Source organism: Gallus gallus, chromosome 9, assembly GCF_016699485.2.
Source record: "Gallus gallus isolate bGalGal1 chromosome 9, bGalGal1.mat.broiler.GRCg7b, whole genome shotgun sequence".
Taxonomy (NCBI): Eukaryota; Metazoa; Chordata; class Aves; order Galliformes; family Phasianidae; genus Gallus; species Gallus gallus.
Genome location: NC_052540.1, coordinates 2203848 through 2224971, shown reverse-complemented (window position 1 = coordinate 2224971; position 21124 = coordinate 2203848). Strand labels below are relative to the sequence as shown.

At 47.5% G+C, this 21124-nt stretch overlaps 1 protein-coding gene across 5 annotated transcripts; it reads right to left on the bottom strand.

Moving 5' to 3' along the window:
- On the bottom strand, positions 1 to 19333 carry KLHL24 (kelch like family member 24). 5 transcript variants are annotated; one of them, XM_040705526.2, is made up of 7 exons: positions 18397 to 19333; positions 10548 to 11535; positions 6482 to 6666; positions 5451 to 5569; positions 4275 to 4463; positions 3676 to 3864; positions 1 to 2563 (listed from the first exon to the last, which is right to left on the bottom strand). In XM_040705526.2, exons 2-7 carry the CDS (start codon positions 11465 to 11467, stop codon positions 2363 to 2365), a joined length of 1803 nt encoding a protein of 600 aa, XP_040561460.1. In that variant the 5' UTR covers positions 11468 to 11535; positions 18397 to 19333; the 3' UTR covers positions 1 to 2362. The 5 variants fall into 5 exon arrangements, with proteins under 5 accessions (XP_040561460.1, XP_040561457.1, XP_046754328.1 ...); XM_040705523.2 differs by having other exon boundaries at positions 19237 to 19333; XM_046898372.1 differs by lacking the exon at positions 18397 to 19333 and adding an exon at positions 15250 to 15503.
- Positions 19334 to 21124: the final 1791 nt, after the last annotated feature.

Here is a 21124-nt window from a genome sequence, read left to right as displayed (position 1 = left end):
TGAATTTTCAAAACCATAAAAAGCAGTATTTCACTATTTACAGAGTAGTGCAGTATTGTAAACAGACTAAAGGATACCTATACATAAATGACACTGAATGAAGAACGCGTAGAACAGTTTAGCATGACAATCAACATCACATATCTCAATACAAACATGAAGGAAGTCAGAGGAAGGAAGAATATTTTTCAAACTGCATCTCTAATGAAGTGCTCCTATCATCCTTTACATTTTCATTTACAATGATGGCACAAGTTATGTACAGTGTTAGTATATTGTATCAGTTACTGGGCAATCACCATTGCTATCAGCGGACCTTATTCACAGGTACTAAAATAACCTTTTTGAACAACACTCAGTGAGCAGACACACAAGGAACTTAGAAAAGGATTCCATTTATATCTAAGTTCTGTCGTAGGTTACCAAATGGCTTCCTATTTAGGGCAACGTGAATGTACACAGGGCTCATTTCCTAATTACATCATTGATATGCAGAATTTTGTATTTTATCAATATTCTTTACATATACAAAGCAGTGTTTGGTATTCAGCCAGAAACTGAAATCTGTGTCCTTTCCTGAGGTTGCAAGTTAATGCATCACAAAGTGCAGCTCCCAGTGCTCTTTAAAAGTCATGACCGCGTGGCACTGAAAACGATGACTCCCAATTTGGCATAGCTTCACTGAGGGTCAGAATTTCCATCTCATGAAGAAACAAAGATGGTGAAGAAAGTCCAGCAGAGCAAACGGCGTTCCAGAGATGGTGCTTGTTTTGTCCCTCCTGAGTAAGCATGGACACCAGAATGCAGATGCCAGCTCACCTCTGCAGAAACCGTATGCTTTTCTCCACCCTGGCACTGACCACCCTCCCTACTGGCTGCTGTCAGAATTCCTTTGAAAGGGAGTTCCCAAGTTTTCTGGTGACTAATAGGAAATCGACAGATAGAAAATCCTATTCATTTTCCAGCTCTCAAGTGCTATTTCAGTTTTCATGAACTTGTGCCTCAGCTGTACAGCTGCGTAATGGGAATAAAGAGACCAAGTGCAGAAATATAAGGAGGACTTAAAAGAAATACCTTTCCTAAGGAAATCTGGGTTGAAATACACGTGCCTTGCCGGCTTCAAAATGAGCCAAAACATGTCATGTGGGAGTTACCCTCTCATGGCTACAGGGACAGCTCCACAGCTGTTTTTCTAGTGACATGAAGGACCTTCAGAACTCCTGATCTGTGGCCCAGCAGCTTTTGCAGTAGTTGAATTGCGCTGAAGTGACTGAAGAAAGACCAAGAAACACCTGGTGGGTAACCGAACCATCTCTGCAGATGACAGGTCTTGAAGACCCAACTGTTTGCAGTGGGATACAGACTGAGTCCCCAGCTCCACTACTCGGTCATTCACAGCGCCGTTACGAGCAGCAGCAGAATCTGCAGTTCGTTCTTCTTTATCCCTTGAGTAGTTTAGAGACGCTTCAGTGAGCGAGCAAGGAGCGAACCCAGCAACTCTCAGGCTTCATCTCTACTATTCAGGAATTTAAAGACCAGGATTCCAAGTTTGTTTCACAGAGCATACCTACACCCCAGACGTCACTGGTTTTCCACGTTACGTAGCCGTGCACTTCTGGTAGGCATTTAACAACACTATGAATGAGGTCCATAGCGTTACGGTACACAGTCCTCGCTGCAATATGTTGCATTGGCTCACAAAACAACCAAGATGTTGCTGTTCTTCCGAGAAAAACATTTACCTAATATTTGTCCTATGGAGCTTAAATAGTTTCTTTTTTTGTATGTTTTTGCTTTTTCTTTAAATCTCAAACCATGCATGATCGGAAATGAAATCTATTTGGTTAAGCCGTGTAATCTGCTTGTAAGAGTGCATTGCATATGAACTGTAATCATACAAGTTGCTTTTTTTTTCTTTTTTTCTTAATTGAAGGTAATTATTCTGGATAATTCTTTGAGATTTACTTGCCTACGTACTTTTCCAATTAGCAGAACCTGAAACACCTTGTAGGTATCACTACTTAGGACACAGGCACAAGTGCTTGTGAAGGCACTTTCCCTACAAAGCTTCCAAGATTTAATTACTGAACACACATAGGACAACCATCTGATCACTAGTACAGCACAGTCTGTTTACTAGATAGATCTGTAGACTAGAGACTAGTTTAACTTAAATTAACCTTCCTTGCTTTTTTTTTTTTTTTCTTTTCCTCTCCCCAAAAAGGCACAGGGTACAATTTTTTATGACACTTAGGCAGGGAAAGGGCATTTTCCCACTTTCGGATTTATAAATCAGTCTTGCAGCAGACCACTGGATTCATTCATGCCATCATCTTCTCCTTTTCTTCTCCTCCAAAACAAATTACAGTTTAAAGCCTTTTTCATTATACCTATGAATGGTCACACAGCCATGATACGATACTGGCCTGGGCATGGCTGCTACTCCTGTGATAATGCCCGTTGCAGGATCATAGCAAAGAATAGTGTCTGTGGCTTCACCGTTTTCTCGTCTTCCACCAAGGATATAGATCTTTCCATTACACACAGACATGCCACAATTCTCCTGTTTCAAAATACACAAAGGAATGCGTGATTATTTGAAAAAGAGAAATTTCAATTCATGCACGTCCACCCCAGCAAAAGGACAGCACTGCGACTACTGTTTGTAAACAGACTGTTCTATAACATTCCCATCCTAAAGGGCCAATGCAGAAAGCACAGGGCGTGGAGAAAGCAGTGACACAATCCTACAGAAAGGGCTTTTTTGGGTCCAAGCCTTTACTTTGCATAGCTTGCACAAAGGATGCAGTGGAGTACAGCTGAATATTGTACTCAGAGATGACTATTTACATATCTGAGATAAGGAAAGGCAGGAGGGAAGCACAGGATTTCAGAAGGACTACAGTAGGCAGGAATAAAAAAAAAAAAGAGGAATAAGTAGAAGCACTTTGGAGGAGTAAACAAGGGAGAAGGAAAAAAAGGGTCATGACTAAGAAAATAGAGAAGTGACAACACTGTATCTTACTTGCAACAAAGAAAGTAAAATAAGGAACAGAACAGAAAGTAGTGAGAAAATAAGAGGGTTGGAAAAAGTACACATCTCAGATGAGGATGTGATTAACACATACTTAAAAAGCAGGGAAAAGTGATTCAACACACACATGCACTTTATTACTCAGGGGGACACATGCTGCTAAGTGTTCCACATACTGAAGTGACACGGCTCTCACTGCTCAAGTCAGATACTTTTTGTGCTGTACAGTATTCCTATCCACACCTCAAAGCTCTTCAGTGCCACAGAAAATACTGATGGATGTTTAGAATCAATTATAAGAAAATTACTGTCTTCAATTTATATTTAAAAAAACATGTAACAGGGCTTGACAAAGATCCATTTCTAGATACTTGAAATGTTATCCAGTATACTGCTACACTCTTGTCCAACAATAACTTCCCTCAAAGACTGGGCTGGCTAACACTGGCTCAAAGCTTAAAATCTATTAGCTTAGCCTCTTCTCTGAAGTCTCCTATTATATAGATGAAGAAGTAAAGCAAGGATGGAATCAAGAAATGCAATTTTACCAGATTTAAATGAGCTTCTATTCATTTCCTCCCAAGATATTCATGTAAACCAATACCTTTCAAACATTTACAGGCCTTGTCATGTTTAATTACCTGTCTGCTGAACGTATTCTGTACATGCATCCAGTAGTCCTCAATTGGATCATAGCAGTATATTGCCTTGGTGAGCCCACCAGCAACATAAATCAGATTGTTTAAAGACACAGCCGTAATACATCTTTTTGCAATAGGGATAGTGGCACGGAGCAGCCAAGAATTAGTGTCAGGATCATAAGACTGAACCTGAAAACAAACACATGCACTCGAGATTAAAAGCCCACCCAAAATTATAGTGTGGCACACCCACAGTTTGTACCATGGACAGAGAAGGAAGCAATACCTGGTGGGCAATACCTCACCAAGAAAATGAAGCCCATATCAATGTGGGCGTATGTATGAACAGTCCTATAGTCTGTATTCAGCACCTTCTTCTGAACAGTTAGGTTTAAGCCACACATAACACATGTAATGTCCACGACAGAAACCAAAGTAACAGCATACTAATAAGTTACTGTTCCCTGCTACTTATTTTTGTATTTTTCTAATTCCATACTCCATCCAAAGCCAATTAAAACAGATCTCTCGGCACGACCCATTTTCACACCAGCATTTCTCTTTACTATGGATATAAGAGATGCAAGCAGTTAAGTGACCTTGTCAGAACACGTGTTGTCATCAGGACCGCCCCCGATCACAAACAGTTTGCCGACACAGCTGGTGACTGCAGGAGAGCTCACGGCTTCCTTGAGGGGAGCCACCTCTGTCCATCGATTGGAAAACGAATCGTAGCACTCCACGCTGCTGAGGCGGTTTTGCCCATCATACCCTCCAACGACATACACCTAGGCAAAATGGTGAAAACGACCATTATTTCCTTTTTAGAGTCCTTTAGGTTTTCACTTGAAGGGATACTTTTGTAGAAAAATATACACATATATTACATGGAGGAAGAATGTGGCCTAAAAGTAATAGTCCCAGGAGAGTTTCCATTTAGTCACACGAGGAAGGATGCTGCGAACAGACATCCAAAGCATACTATTATAAAACAAAAACAGAAACCCACTATTTGAATGGCACTTACAAAAGAAGGCATTTCTCAGCATTTCGCATGTGAAAGGCCACATTAAGCAGCAGCCACTGCAGAAGTGCACCTGAATGCACCTCTGCTGTTCTGTTGTGCTTTTTTCTCCTCGCTTACAAAAGTACTTCCCCTCAGTTTGTAAATCTCCCTTTTCTTTCCTGCGGCATCTCTCATATTTAAGCAGCATATCTCATTATTAATTGTGCCTACCCTCCTTCCTCTGCTTGCTGCATCTCTAAGACTTACTCCAAGGTACCCCACACACAGCCCTTCCCCAGCTTTCATTAATGGAGTCAGCTGATCCCAACTACTAGTTTCACATTAGGGCACAAATAAATCTCCATTTCCTTACAGTAAGTTGGTTAATTTCACTGTAAAATACTAAATAAAAGAACAGAGAGAAGACAAAGCAGTACTGCTTTTTCTTAAAAACTGTGTAAATAATTTAGGTTTTGAGAGCACTTTTTAAACATGGGCAATTTCTGATACGTCTTTGCCTGCAAAAAAGATCCCAAAAACTTGGAGCCAAGACATTTTGTTGACAACTCACCAATGAGGATTTTCAGTTCCATGGACTGACTGATCAAGAGCACAGTTATTTTAAACATTACCTTATTTGAACATATGAACTGTGATTTAATGGGACATGCAATAAGATAATACTAAACATGTACGTATGTCTTCTCCACTACTTTCTTATACATATGAAACATCTCAGCTGGAGGAATTATAAATGTACTTCTCTTACTTTACCAAGAAGAACAGCCATTTTATGACGCCATCTGCCTTTATTCAAGGAGGCAACTCTGATCCAAATGTTAAGCTGAGAGTTATAAATCCATACATCCCGACTATTGATTCTTCCACCTTTAAAAACAAAAATATGCCAGGCTGAGCACATTAATGCCAGGATGAGAAATGCCATCTACTGTCATGCCCCTCTATAGGGGGCAAAGCAATTATACTCTTTTCATACTTGACTGAGCTGGGGGTCAGCCTCTTCTCTCGTGTGACTAGTGAGAGGACTAGAGGGAATGGCTTCAAGCTGCACCAGGGAAGGTTCAAGCTAGACGTTAGGAAATACTACTTCTCTGAAAGGGTGGTCAGGCACTGGAATGGGCTGCCCAGAGAGGTGGTGGAGTCACCGAGCCTGGTGGTGTTCAAAGAGCATTTGGATGTTGTGTTGAGGGACATGGTTTAGTGAGAACCATTGGTGATGGGTGGATGGTTGGACTGGATGATCCTGTGGGTCTTTTCCAACCTTAGCGATTCTATGATTCTATGATAAGTCAGTTTCAGAGGATTTCAAAACATGAAAACGTACATAAGTTATTTTACTTTTGCAAACCTCTCCCAGCAACATGCTGATATCACATTAGATTATTTCTTGAGATCAGAATGCATCTTAATGGCTTTTGCCCATGCTTTTCAGACTTCGAGTGCAACTACCTGGACAAGACACTCAAAATAGGAATCTTAACTGCTGCTGTGCCTTGGGGCACATTACTAACATGAGCCATTCCCCTCTCTTCGATCCATGCACCATCTTCTTCATTTTACACACTGTTCAAATGGCAAAGGTACTACAGACCTGAGGAGACAGATTCTTTGCTTAAACTAACTTGTGGGACTCAGCATCTAAGCCACTGCTGTACCATGTGATCTATCCTTCTTAGAAGGACTAAGCAAGGGGTATCTAAAAAAATACTGCAAGGGGCTGGCATAAATGAATCACCAACTCAGGTTCTCAAATTGGAAGGAATCGCAAGGATTATTCACCTGAAACAAGGATATCATTCCGTAGGGCACACACTGCATACTCAGACTTGGTAAACTCTGGAAGTTTGGCCAGTGATTTCCATTCTCCTGTTACAGGATCGTAGCACTCAGTGTATGGCAAGTTAAACCCTCCAACTCTTTCACAGCCTCCAACAACAACTATCACCTCAGAATAACCAGTTGATCTAAAAAAGGGAAAACAAAACTCAGGTGAAAGAGGTACTTATCAGTATACGAAGGCCAAATAGCAATGTCTTCAAAAGCTGTTTGGAAAAAAAGTCAGAAAATTCAAGCCAAAAAAGAAAACAAGAACTCTGAAAGTAAGCATGAGATAGTCTGCAAAGCTTTCATATTGTTCCACATTCATTCTCCTTCTGATCTGATGCTTCTGCATTACATATACGCTGTGTTCACAGTAGTAGAAAAATTCATTACATTTTAATCCACGTTTGAATGCAGACAATCAACCATCTTCTAATCAAATCAAATTAGGAGTGAATTTTATCCCTTCTCTCCAATGTACAATTATGAACATCCATCAAAATCCTTTATTTTCAGGGTTTTTTTGTTTTGTTTACAAAGAATTTTGCACTGATAACAGTTATTTCAAGGTCTGCTGTGTAGTAATCAAATAAAATAAGGCAAGATTTACTTTTAGTAAGCCTCGTTGTTCTGTGCTTTAACTTTGATCCTCACGAGTAGAGAGATCCCATTCACATCATTGCTGAGTATCACACTGTCTCAAAACAAACAAAAAATCCCACCCTGCTTTATGACCGCATTTGAGCTAAAACTTCTATGATCTGCACCCAGATTTCCTAATATTTGAACTCATGCACACAAATATTAGCTTATAAATCCCGATGACAATTTCCCTGCTTTGAAGCATCATGAACCATTTAGCTCTCCTGCCACCTTGTCAAAATAAAATATACCCTTCTATCTTACACAAAGGCAAAGGTAACTAAAAAGGCACCGTAAGATTATACAGTGAAGATGTGTATCTGTAGAGGCACTTTACACACCTGAACTATACAGGAGAACGCTCTCTTCTGCTGCTCAGCTTGAAGTGATGTTGATTCTTGGTTTCTGAGTATTTATTTATTTGAAGTATTTAAGAGAAACAGCTCTGGAAAGAATCTCTCAGAAGGTAGGAGAGGAAAACCTTTGGTACCTCTAAGGCAGTACCCAGCAAAAGAAAAAGTTTTCTTAAGAGTATGTTATTAATCTCACAACCTGCCCAGAGGCAAGCCTTGATACCAACCAACTGCATGCTGAAAAAGTGTTTGTCTGCAGATTACTTTTTAGATTAGAACCAAGCCCTCTATTTACTGAAAAGCTTACTGTAGTGAAGTGTCAACATTTACTTTAAAATTAGCTGAACAGAAAATCTTGGATTGGAGAGAGCTTATTATGAGAGCTGTGCTCCTGAAAGGGGATATTAGTTTAGTACAATGTTTTAAATCCCAAGAAAAAGAAACATCATCTGAAAGGTTTACTGTCTACAGAGCCATACGCTTTCTTCAGTTAAGAAATATTTCCTCTGTTCCGTTTCCTTGAACAAGTCTTGCACTGTAGAGGTTTCAAAGCCAGTTCCAAATGAACTAATCATATCTGCGAATGGAGGCCAGGAGCTGCAATTCCCAGACAGGACATGAAGCAGTGGTACAGGGGGTCCTCCTGACAGCCCTCAAAGGAACAGCATGAGCAGAGGAACAGAGGTGAGTTAGAAGTTCCAGGGGAGACCGTCCAGTTATGAGAAGGTGAGAGAATGGACAAAGGGGAACAGAAGACATCTGACAGCATCACATTATCCAGTGCACTCCTAAAGCAGCTTTCCAAGGGGTCCCAAGCTGCACACAGGCCTTTGGCCTAGGGGACAGTGCCAAGCACCACCACAACATCTGTACTAAAGAACCTCCAGTAATTCAAAGAGATTCCATTCAAAACCGTCTTAGGTCTGGGAGACAAACTACATGGCTCCTTTAAGTACAGCTTCTCCTGGGTACTGACTTGTGTAGCAAATGGGAAGACAGAAAAGCCAAGTGAAATCAAAAGTCACCTCCTTTGAGCCCCCCACCTTCTTTGGCCACGCTTCCACGAGTAGCCAAAAAAGATGTGTCAAAATGTATGCAAATGGAGCAACTTCTTACCAGTTAAAGAGAATATTCAGTTATCAGACAGCTTCAGAGGAACTGTGTGATAAGAGAATTCATGGGAACATGAAAATCTAAAGATAATTTGAACCACAGAGCAGCAAGAGCCCGGCTGGTAGTTTTTTGGGGGGTTTTTTTTGCATATGGAAATTTGTTATTGCTCACTGCTTGAGCAGTGCTCAAAGACCTGATGTGCAACACAGCCAGCAGGGGACAAGAGAAATTCAGCCTTAACATGTCTATGTCACTGCAGGTATACAACTGCACAGAACCTCCAGTGGGACCTTCTGCATCTGCCAACAGAGTCTAGAGGCACACAGCACTGAAACAGCGAGCTGGTCACCCCATGTTTTACACTGTGTGCTTCAGGTACCTCCTCACTAGCTTCCAAAAGAAAGAAAGAAAAAAAAACCTGCAAAAAAAAATCCTCACTGGTCGTTTAAAAAATGGGTATACCACACTTCAACTGCATACATACCCATACAAGGAATCGTACGTTGTTTCCTTAAGTTTGAGACAAAACACTTGCTTGGGAGATTCTGATGCTACTGCCTATTTCCTTTTAGAAAGAGTTTATATTAAAAAAGGAATTGGAGGAAGTCAAGAAAGAAAAGATCGTTCCAATGTCCTCTGCTCCTCAAACTTTGAAGAAATGCCCAGAAAAGCTGTGATGAAAACACGGGCAAGGGGAGACCTGGTAACTGTTCTAAAACATCGCCTCCTTTTGCTATAGGCAACCGAAACAAATAGGCAAACAAATAGGCAGAAACAAATGACAAAGAACTATTCCACAAATGTAATCTAGAAAAGGGGAAATAATGCTGCTGGGAGGCCAGCCAGCTTCTTCTCCTTTAATGACTTCTCTCACTCCTGCCTACTCAGATTCATGCTGCTGCTTATTAGGCCTAGCAGGAAGAAACACGAGGCAGCCTGAAATCACCTGTATTAGGCAAGGCATGGCATTTACAAACTGGAATGCTACGAAGACATCACCACAGCTCCCTCAGACCCGACTCAGAGAACTCCTCACAAACCAGCATTCCCAGCTTCTGAACTTCAGCAAACCAAAAGCTCCCAGACCCTCCATGGCACTGCACAGCTTTAAAGAGCTAACAGCAGGGCTGCAAGGAGCTCATAAAGAGCATCACCTTCACAGAGCACCTGATTTTAAAACTGCAGTTTAAATCAGCTGGAGGTAATGATAAACCATCGTGTCAATTACATGTAAAGGTAAGGCTTTTACTGAGAGAATACTTGGAGTGGGGGGAAAGATCATAACCACCATTGGCCATTAATTGCATTCCTCTCGCAAATTCAGTCACCGTTTGTATTTTTGTAACACATCATTAAGTTGCAGTAATTCTGGATTATTAAAACGTCATGGAATAAGCATGAAATATTTCAGGAACTGTTTCATAATTATTTAAAAATGAAAGATATTATTTCTTTATAGTTAAGAACCTGTTGTTCTGCTGTCTACTGCAATTTTTAAAGCATTTTACAACGTAACAAGTAAATCCTCTGTATACGTATCCCCATCCATACTGTTTGTAGCACACTGTACACTTACGTGACTGTTGCAAAAAAAGAAAGGTGGTCAGAAAATGGAATTGTTTACTTGCTATAGCATAGCAAGTTGACTTCAAGATGCTGCCACTGCATGAAATAAGATAACATCAAGCAAACATTAACCTTTGAAAAAAATATTTCACTTGTAATGCAGAATACCTTCACTTATCTGTAAAAAAAACTTCCCTTATTTCTATTTTCTAGGCATGTGTGGGCTCCTCATGTGGTGGGGAGATGCACAGGTGTAAATGCAGTGCTCCAGAACGCAAAACAAAATCAAATGCAAATAACTTTCTTCTTGGAGAGTGTATCAAATCATACAAAATAAACTATTTCCTCACCTGCGTGGCCGAGTCCTGGGGGACATCATCTCATTGCCAAGGATATGGTACCTCCTGGCCTCGTGCAGCAGCTGATAGCACTCTGGGGAATTCTGAATCAGCTGGTCCACCTCCACAGTCTGAACGAAGTAGTTGGGGTGTAACAACGGGAGCCTGACGTGCGTCAGCAGCTCGTGTAACACCGGTCTTCGCAGCTCGACCGCCCGGTACACCCAGCGCATGACAGCTTCGAACACCATCTCTTCCTTCGTGATCACCAGTTCATCGCTGCAGATGTAGTCAATAAGCTCATCTTTGCCCAGCTCGAGGAACTCTTCGTGCTGGGACACGTCCTCAAACGTCTGCAGTGCAAAATTCCTGCACTTGGTGAACAGCGTCTTGAGCGAGTGTGTGTCTGCGAAGCGCTGGATGCCCAGGCAGTTGCAAGGGTCCAGCTGCTCTTCCAGGAACTTAGCACAGGCATCGCGCAGAACGCTGATCTGAAAGAGGCTTGATGTTTCAAAGAGATACTGCACGTTCTCCGTAGTGATCTTCACCTTGCCAGTGTACACATATTGCAAGAAGCAATCCATAGCTTCAGCTAAAATGCCGTTGATCTCCACTAGCATCTCCCTGCTTTCTCGGTGATCGTTGCAAAACATGGCTCTGAAGTAGCTGCTGCAGGCTGAGAGCACCGCGCGGTGGCAGGGAAACTCCCTGCCCTCCACACAGATAATGACATCCGTGAACAGCCGACTGTCTCGGAACTCATTGAAGATCTGCAGGATGCTTTCGGCGTGCGACGATCCCGAGGAGAAGTCAAAAAACTCAGGGCCTGACAACGACTTTGGGTCCATTTCAAAAACTTTCCGCTTGGTTGCAGGGGAATCTCGTATCCCACTATCCTCTCTATTCAGTCTGCGTCCCAATATTAGTACCATTGTTACATCAGTTGGCTATAGAGTCATTGAGAGAAGTTGGCCGCGTTTCTCCTCCGCAGTGCTACGGTCTGAAAAATTAAAAACACTTCAGCAGTCAGTCTGATATGTTCTCTGCTTCATCACGAGAAACAGCAGAGACACTCCTGTGGGCACACAGTCAGCACAACTTCCCACCTTCCCGAGGGCTGACCCAGTATCGCACAGCAAGTGACCTTGTGCAGGGCATGGCAGCACCATCTGCTACATGTTAAATACAAACCGTGCTCTGTACACTATTTGTATACTATACATAGAGCAGGTGTCAGGGCTGACAAATTCTGAACATCCCAGCATCGCTGGCATAGGATTAGAGCTCAACGTAAGTGAAATGGGACCTCAGCCTCAGCAGATTGCCTTACTGACACAAACCAAGGGCTCTCCTGCACAAAGCTCCAGAGCTTGGGCTCTTCTGGCTTTTGGAGCCTTCATGTAACGCTGTAATAAAACTAATCAAAAGGTCAAAAAGAAATTTGCAATATACAAATTGAATTGGGATAAATCACTCCTTCGCCCATTATCACAAATATCACAACACTTATACTGCCGGTGGTTAATAGCCATCACTTATCTCAACGAACAGCCCTGACCACTGTAACTGTTTTCACTTTTCCACTCCCCATATTCAGAAATTAGTTCAGTAATAACCTAAGCTGGAGTTAATAATGAATATAAACTGCTAATAGGCAAAACTGAATAGAGAATGGCATTTTAAAAAGCTACTGAAACTAAAGATTAGTTTAAAGATCTCTACAAAGACCAGGGAGGTGTGCTATATATCTATCTACTCATTGAGAAAAGATGTTTCTAAACCTTCCATATAGAATCATAAAACCACAAAGGTTGGAAAAGTCCCACAGGGTCATCCAGTCCAAGGCAGATTCTTGGTAGGGCTCCTCTGTGCTACAGAACACTTCGTTTAATCCGAATTAGAACGGGATAAATTGTCACTGCACTGTCTGAAAAACACTGTTGCAATGAGCACATCGAGCAAAACCTCTCTGAGGCAACCAGCTAGCGAGCCATCGTTAAGGCAGCCTGATCTGTAACAGATATTCTGTGCGAGGAATTTATTTCCCAACCATTCTGCCCAGAATGACGCAGCCCACATAAAAACCAAGAACAACAACAGCCGCTGCCACCGCCATCGCCACCCCCCAGCTGTGCTGCCAGCACCCAGCTTCGTCTGCAGGCGATTCCATGCTGCTCAGCACGGGAACGTGGGCAGAAGTGAAGCATTTGCAGTAGAAAAGGGAAACGTAATGAAGAAAACCTAAATATAAACTCTAGAAGATTGATTCTGGTGTCACAGCTTTAAATCGCTGTTTCATCCGAGTTAGTGGAGGGTCTCCAAAGCAAAGCAGGTCTGTAGTTAGAAAGGGGACACCAGCACAATGCACGAGAGGGAAGGAATCTGTAACTGCTAAACAAGAGTTGGGCTTTTTCTTCTGTGAGGAGTTAAAGACTTTACAAAGATACTGCATGATGCAATCACCAGCAAATGAAAATAAGGCCTCTGGGCTAAGACAGCTCACTGGAGGAAGTGCTGCCTTCCTTATGCTTGACACTAGGAATAGCACAAAATTACTGGTCAACAAACCATCTGTGTATTCCTTTTTAAATGCCCTGACCATTTAAAGAGATGGGAGACAAAAAACTCCACAGAACAAAACCTACTCCGGGGGATCAATACTGTAAGGTCACAAACAAGACACAACGAAGACAAAAAAATAATTAAACCCCAATGAAGAAATCACTGCTTTGAATATCAGATTTAATTTTTGTCCAGTCACTTCTGTACATTTGCTCAAGCAAATATTTACATAAGGCCATCACCAGTACTTGTAGGGAGCTTATGAGCAGGAAGAGGACCGACTTTTTACATGGTCCAATAGTGACAGGACGAGGAGAAATGGCTTTAAACAAAAGAGGGGAAATTTAGGTTAGATGTTAGGAATTTACTCCTAACCCAGAGGGCAGTGAGGTGCTGGCACTGCTGTGCAGAGAAGTTCTGTGGGTGTCCCATCCCTCGGGGCCAGGTTGGATGGTGCCCTGGGCAGCCTGAGCTGGTGGGAGGTGCTCCTGCCCACGGCAGGGGGGTTGAAACGACACGATCTTTAGTGTCCCTTCCAACCTAAGCCATTCTGTGACTCCACAACACTGTCATATGTTGAGCTCCATCAGGCACACATATGCTCTTCTTGCACTCCTTACAGTATACGACTTAAATGGACAAAACGCACTGGACTGCCTGCCTGAGTAAGTGGCAGCAAAGAAGGACCTTAAACAAACCACAGAGACTGTGCATTCAAACAGACAGGCTCTGACACGGATGCTCCCACACACACCTCCACGTTCAGCCAGCTCACCAATGGACAGTTCCTCTGCTTCCTCACTGCCAGTGCTGCCCGGGGGCTCAGCTGCAACTGAAGTGCCTCACAAAAAGCCCCTAGCTAGGAGCCCTAATTCAGAGGCCACCAGGTCCACAGAACCTCTGCTCTGACACCTCACATCAGTGAGGTTCCTGCATAAGCAACTTCACATTGCACTGAACTCATCCTTCCCCTGCTGCACTATCATAGAATGGCCTGTGTTGAAAAGGACCACAATCATCATCTGGTTCCAACCCCCTGCTATGTGCAGGGTCGCCAACCACCAGACCAGGCTGCCCAGAGCCACATCCAGCCTGGCCTTGAATGCCTCCAGGGATGGGGCATCCACAGCCTCCTTGGGCAACCTGTTCAGTGCGTCACCACCCTGCGCTCCCACAGCTCGCCCTCAGGATGCAGCCCTAGGAGTTCCTGAGGCCGAGCACTGCTGCACACAGAGGCAGCTCTCACCCCATGCCTGTCAGCTCCGCACTGGGTCCCTGGGCATGGCTGGGAGGCAGCTGCCTGCACATGCAGGGACAGGAGGCACTGAGGGCCTGCAGCAGCTGCGGGGCGGCACGGCGCCTAACCCACAGCACAGGGTGAAGGAACAGGCGCAAGCTTTCCTTCCACCAATACCAAACAGCGTTTCTTCTTCCTGCTTCACGACACAAGAAAATAAAGCTGTTCGTTCTGAGTGTTTGTGGTTAATAGGAGGAGTGTCAGAAGCCTCCTGTCAGTAAGAATCCAGCACGGAGGAGCTGACTGCTGAGGTACAGTTAGCAGCACTGCAGAATCCTTTGTTACAGATGTCAGCAGCGCCGAGATTGGCAATAAAGAAGGCCGTGACACATAATGAGCTCAAGTGGCCTCAAGAATCACCCAGCAAAAACAGGAACTGATTTGGACGTGAGACTCGTGATTAATCGAGGCCAAAAATACCCAAATCCGAGCGGTAAAAACAAACAATACCCTTCAGCACGTGCAGAAGCGTCCGGGTGACCCCTGTGCGGGGTGAGGTCAGCCGGGCCGCCCGAGGGCGGACCGCGCGTAGCGGCGCCAACACGGGCACGCGGCGCCCGCAGCCGGGGAACGCGGGACGCGCGCAGGGCCCGAACAGGCCCGGAAGCGCGGGCCGCTCCCAGCGCACACCGCCACCTTCCTGTTTACACGGCCGGGCCGCCGCCCTTCGTCCCCGCGCGGGGCCGGGAACTGCAGAGCCCGGAGCGCCGCGGCGCCGAGACCGGCGCGGAGGCGGGGACGCGCGGTCCCCGGCCCCCCCCGCCGCCCCCCGGACACCCGCGCGACCCCGCGCGCATGCGCAGCGCCGCCGCTCCGTCCCGAGGCCACCCCGCGCACGCGCGCCCTCCAGCTCACCTTCACCCCGCGCCGCACGGCCCCGCCCCGCCCCCCCGCCCGCCGCCCAATCCGCGCCGCGGGGCTCCGCCGCGCCGCCGCCCGGGGGCACGGAGGGGCGCGGGGAGACGCGAGGTTACGAAACGGCGGCGGCGACCCCGGAGCGCCGCTCGTCGCCGGCCGGCCCCGCAGGCGCAGCGGCGGTACGGAGCTCCCGGCGGGACCCGGCGCCGGAGCTCCCCGCGCGCTTCCCCGCCGCCACGCCGCCGCTCCGCGGTCCCGCCCGCTCCCATCCCGCAGCCGCCGCTCTCCGCTGTCCTCACCCTCCGGGCTCCGGTGCCACCCGCAGCCGAGCAGGGGCGGGGCCGGGCCGGGATCTCCGCGCGCCGCGGTGCCGCTGGCTCGGCTCGGTGCGCTGCGCTGCAGTGCGGTGCGGTGCGGAGCTCTCGGGTGCCGCCGGCCGCTGCCAGCGCCGCTCAAAACAAAGGGGCCGGGCGGGCACGTGACCCGCGGCACGTGACGGCGGCGCTGGGAGCTGTAGTTCGGGTCGGCCCTCGGAGCGGCCGCTCCCCCGCACGGAGGCGCGCTGTGCCCCGCAGCGCCGCCTGAGCCGCCCGGGCCCTCCTCGCCCCGCGGCCCGGCTGTGTGTGGGCCGTGCCCGGAGCGCGGGCGCTATTTTTGCTCTGCCCTTCAGGGAAAGAACTCGCGAAGCCCGCAGCGCCCGGCGGTGAGGCGAGGGCAGGGATGTGCGGAGCTAAATTAAGCTCGTTATCGGGCATCGCCGGGAGCGATGCGGCAGGTCGCCGCTTCCTCGAAGGCCGCCTGCTGCCCCCACCCCGCGGCGCTGCCGGGACGCTGCGGGCGAACCACACAACCAGCAAAGCACAATCAGCACCCCGCACCCCCCTCCCAGTGCCCCACCGTAACCGAACAGTAACAAGCTGAAGTTCTTCTACAAAGACGACGTCGGATCTTAAAAGCATATGGCCTAAAGGAAAAATGTGGCTCTAAAAAGTGCATGGCCTGAAGCAAATGTTTTGCTTAAAATAGACCCTCCTGCCTGATGTGCCCTTCTGACTGCTGGGATCAGCCCTGCCCGGCTCAGCTTGGACACGGACGAGAGATTAAGGGGCAATGGTGGGCAGGGAAACAGGAGAGGCGTGTGCCCCGGGATGGCCCAAGGAGCTACAACCAAACTGCACGTGGTAAGGGTACCCTGCGTGAAAAGGGCAAATGGAGCGCTTAGAATGAAAATAATAATTAAAAACCTCGGTTGGGCAATCGGTGGTTTCATAACTCGCTCATAACGCACCCGAGTGCTTCCAGCCCCGAGGGCCGGCACCAGCAGGGCCGGAGGGCAGAGGCTGTGCCGTGTGGGTGACCCGCAGGGCTGGGCCTCCAATGCTCCGGGCACAGCAGTGTGCTGCGGGGCGGCTGAAGGCAATGATTAAAGATGGCTCATTTCTGTAAAGCTCTGTCAATACTTCTTTAGCGGTGTAAATTGGTCATTCGGCATTCAGTATTTTCAGAAGAGGTCGGGGATGTTGCTGTCTCCAGCCGGCCATCGGAAGGCTCTCAGCTAAAATTAGAAGCTGATTGGCAATCCTAGCGCACGCCCGGCAGCATCCCTGTGTTTTTCTGGTGGTGCTGAGGCTGAGTCCCAGCCCCGCCAGGCGCTCTCACACACAGCTCAGCAATGCCACCTAAACGGGTCAGCGCATTCCTCCTGCTGAAGGCGTTCACTATTTTAAGAAGCCATGTGCCACCACGGCCCGGAGAATTTTCCGCTGCTGTGCGAGTGCCTTTTGGTCCCTACCAGGTATTCTGAAAGTTAAGCAAAGCTCAGACAGCTCTCGGGCGATTCATGCACATGGAACACAAAGCCCAAAGAAAATCCATCGTTTTCTTTTGGTTGGTATCCGCCGCGAGGGACAGCTGTCCACGTGGGCAGCCTAAGGCTGTGACCTGGGGCTGGAGGAGCTGTCTGCCCAGGGACAGCGGGCAGCAACGGGCATCAGAGAGCCCACGTGTAGCCCGGGGTTCTATGGGAATGAGGGGCAAAGGCAGACAGGAAAGCTGGAGGCTCCTGGCCCACGCCAGCCCTGCTTTACCTCTCCTCCCAGCAGCCACTCGCCCCTTCTAAGAGCCTCAAAACAAGGCCCATGGGAACAGTCTTCCCATGCAGAAAGCAGGTGTCTGCTTTTTCCACCCAGTATCTCCCATCTCCCAGGCCTGGGAGAAGGCTATGGGAGTGGAATCCCAAAGCTGAGAAGAACAAGCATTGCATCACTGCTGCTATAAACACTGAACTATTTCCTTTTTACAGCCCTTACAGCACCAAGAGAGCATGAAAACAATGCCTAACCCGGCAAGACAGGGACTTGCTGGGGTTTGTCTGGAGCTTCTCTTTAGGGAGAAGCAAAGAAACAGCGTTGTCTGAGCTCTTTTTAGCCACACAGGGAAAGACCTGAGGGGCTGTTGCTGCAGAGCAGGCAGACAGATAGCAACTATAACCACCAGCCGAGCACAGGCACGAGGTGGTACCTGCAGCACAGTGCCCGAGCTCACATGGCAGTGCTGCAGTGCCCGCTGGACCACCAGGGCCTGACCACAGCCCTCGCACCTCCACCAAGGCCAGCTGTCCTTCTGCACTCATTTCTGCACCACACGCCTTCCCTCGTGCCGTGCTGCCGCAGACAGCAGTCGGCAGAGCTCCATCTTTGCCCTCCAGCCACACTTAGCCTCTCTCTCTTAAACCATTTGCCAATGCCAGGACCCGTTAATAGGCAGGGCACCTCTTCATGTCTGAGCCCCTCAGGCACTTCACAAGTTAAATAAATCCCTTCTCCGGCCCAATTAACTGCAAAAAGCTTTGTCTGCCAGTGAAGCAGAAGGTAAGGCAGGCCTCAAACAAACATGATTTTGGAGGCCCGCGTGCCCGGTCTGAAGGCAGCGGCCGCCCCGCTCGGACGGACAGCGGGATGTGGAAACAGCTGCCGTGTGGATGCAGCTGCTTCAGAACGGCACGCAAAATCCCCCCCGGATCAACGCCCGCTCACCCGTCCTTTGTAAACAAGGCTCTGGGCACCTGCTCTGAGGCTGAAAATAGGGCCGCTGCTAGGCCTGAGGTACCCCTAAAGGAGGTGGCCTCTCCGCCATGGCTCCCACCTGCTCACAGCGCTGCGCCAGCCGAGGCCGTGCTGCTGGGCCAAGGGCTGTCCCACGGAGACGGGAGGGAAGATGCTATCAGCGTCATCCCAGGAGAACACCTTAATGAAGGTCTGCAGATTCCAGCCAGCAGCTAAATCAACAGCTTGTTTTGCCAAGAAAACGTTGTGAAATCTGTGGCTTACGCTTTGATCCCAAGCCTTCCCTACCCACCTATTTGTGAGCAGGATCATTAGACAGAAATGACCATAAAACTCAGATTGGTCAGGTGGGGAGCTGCCGATAATAAACATTGCCCGGTCACGTTGCAGGGCCAACATGCTGCTGAATCTTGAAGGAAGAGTGGAAGGCGTAAACCACCCCACAAGGTCCGTGTGGTACGAAAGCCTTCTAAGCCTTCTGGATTTAACGCCTTTATGTAGGAGATGCTATTTTGTGATTTAAAAAGGGGAGGAGAAGTTAAATGAGGAACAGGTCGTTACGGTAGACAGGAAGCAATAAAAAGGCAAATATGTCTCATTTCTTTAGAGGCTTGTTATATTCATGCTATTTATGTGTTCTTTCCTAAGACAAACCTAACGTCCATCTTTCCTCTGGCACCAAAGCCCACTGACAAGAATATGAGTTCCTCTGGCTCTGTCTTTCCCTGGGACAAGCATCACAGAAATGGAAAAGTGCATAAAGAGAACTCTCCATTTTCTTTTTGATGGGAAAATCACATTTTTTCAGAAGTAATTACTGATTGGCAGAAACAAACAAACAAACAAACAGACAGACAACCCACAGTAGCATTCCTAAGGCTAAAGCGGTACAATCAGCAGCGATAGAGGCTCCCATTACCTGTTCTCTGCAGCCCCAGACAGCCGGCCGCCCCTCGCCTTGCCCGCAGACCCTCGCCCGCCCGCTGCAGCTCGCTCCTGCTGCTCACAGCCCTGCCTGGCTCCTCCTCCTGGCCCGGCACCAGCCTGCCCAAGGACCTGTCACTATTTCCAAACCTGAAGCGTTGTTGCTCGCCCAGCCTTGTGCTGCTGTCCCAATGCCCTACATTCCAGACAGCTGCCCTGATGCATCGCACAGCCCCGACCTGACAGCTCTCGAGGAGCTTTTGCAGCAGCCCCGCGTCTCCTGGCAGGCCTGCAGCACAGCGTGCCAGGCTCGGGGCATGGCAGGGCTGCAGGCCTCGAGCTGCCACCGTGCTCCTCAGCCTGCATGGGCCATGCTGTGAGGTTGGGCTGGCTCGGGGAGGCCCAGCCATGGTGCTCCGGCCGCGCTGCTCCAGGCACACTGGGCAGCAGCAGGATGCCCAACTGCAGGGCAGGTGCTGGGAGCATTCTGCTGCTAGGAATCTGCTGCACTCGCAGGCAGAAAGCACAGCTCTGTTATGCCAAGATTGCTCACACCAGCTTCAAAACCTACGGGCAAACATGCTCCTAAGTGTATGCCTTCAGATCCATTCTGCAGGCAGCTGAAGCACGCTTGGATAATTTCCTGCCCTCCTCAGGAAACACGGCAGCTCCTTCAACACTTCCACTTTTTAGTTTTCACATCACCGCACTTTGTGCAGTGTCTTTATTTGCATGAGGACATGAAAAATTCACCTTCTAAATTTAGGTCATTCATAATTCAATGATGTGAAATGCAGTAAGAGTTTTTACTACTGGTAATAATTAGGAAGATGTGCATTTCCATAACATAATCTGTGCTCAGAGTGGTAATTTTTCCATCCCTCAGCTACTTTGCTAGCAACCCAACAGCTCAATCCCCATGCAGGCTGCAGCAGCAGGAAGCAGCAAAGCGAGGCACAGCTGTGCTCCTGAGCTCTGCTCACACCGTGCACAGCTAAGGCTGAGACCCCTCTGTGTATAAGTGGTGCTGAAAGCTGCCCAGCAGCCTGAAGAACAGTGTCACGCAAGCTGAGATTTCTTGCAGAAGAGACAGTGAAGACATCCTGATGAAAAATTGAAAAAAAGACCACCCCAAAACCAGCATGAAACTTCAGCTGCTGTATAATGATGCGGAACGGGCAGAGCATTATAATCGATATTTTTATCTGAAAATGAGAGTTCATCAGGCATTCAGCATTCTCCTCGCCATCAGGCTGAAAGTTTAAACCACAGCTGTAAGCTCAACGGAACTGCTCTGGGGGAAAATCATAACTGGAAATGAGACAGATGTATATTCTGTCCTTGTGCAGGGGGGCACGTGTGGGCTGTACTACGTTGCACTTTGACAAAAGATTACATATTTACTTACTGGAAATATGTAAATTTCTGCTTCTTTCAGCAGGTGGCTGACAGGCAGCAGAGCGATTATGCCAGAGTGATTATGTCAGAGAAGGAGACCCGATGATTAATTACACAAATTTTGTTTCTCCAGTGAAAAGCACTCGTGTTCCAACAGTAGTAATAATTGGTAACGGCATCCTTCTTTTTGGCCCTTGTCAGCTAGCAGCTCCCTTCCCCTGTCGTTGTCTGTGGTGAGAAATCTCATTTGGCTCCATCATGTTTAGATTTGCCTTCACCTGCACATTGTTTTTTGCTCTGTGTCCGTGGAGGATGCCATCCTGACACACCCGGCCCTGCTGGGGGTGCAGGAGGAGCCCGAGGCCGGGCTGGATGTGGTCAGAGGGCAGGCTGCAGTTCTGTGCCCACAGAGCACGCGGATCACTGCACCAGCTTTTCTTCTTAAGGCCTTCCCAAAGAGCATGCTGAGAGTTTTTACAACCTGA

Excerpts from the sequence above, each read along its gene's own strand:
- KLHL24 (XM_040705526.2), bottom strand. The coding sequence starts at position 11,467 with ATGGTACTAATATTGGGACGCAGACTGAATAGAGAGGATAGTGGGATA. Across the intron at positions 5,570-6,481 it reads GAATGATATCCTTGTTTCAG|GTGGAAGAATCAATAGTCGG; the intron begins GTGAATAATCCT and ends TTGTTTTTAAAG. Across the intron at positions 4,464-5,450 it reads TGGCTGTTCTTCTTGGTAAA|GTGTATGTCGTTGGAGGGTA; the intron begins GTAAGAGAAGTA and ends CATTTTGCCTAG.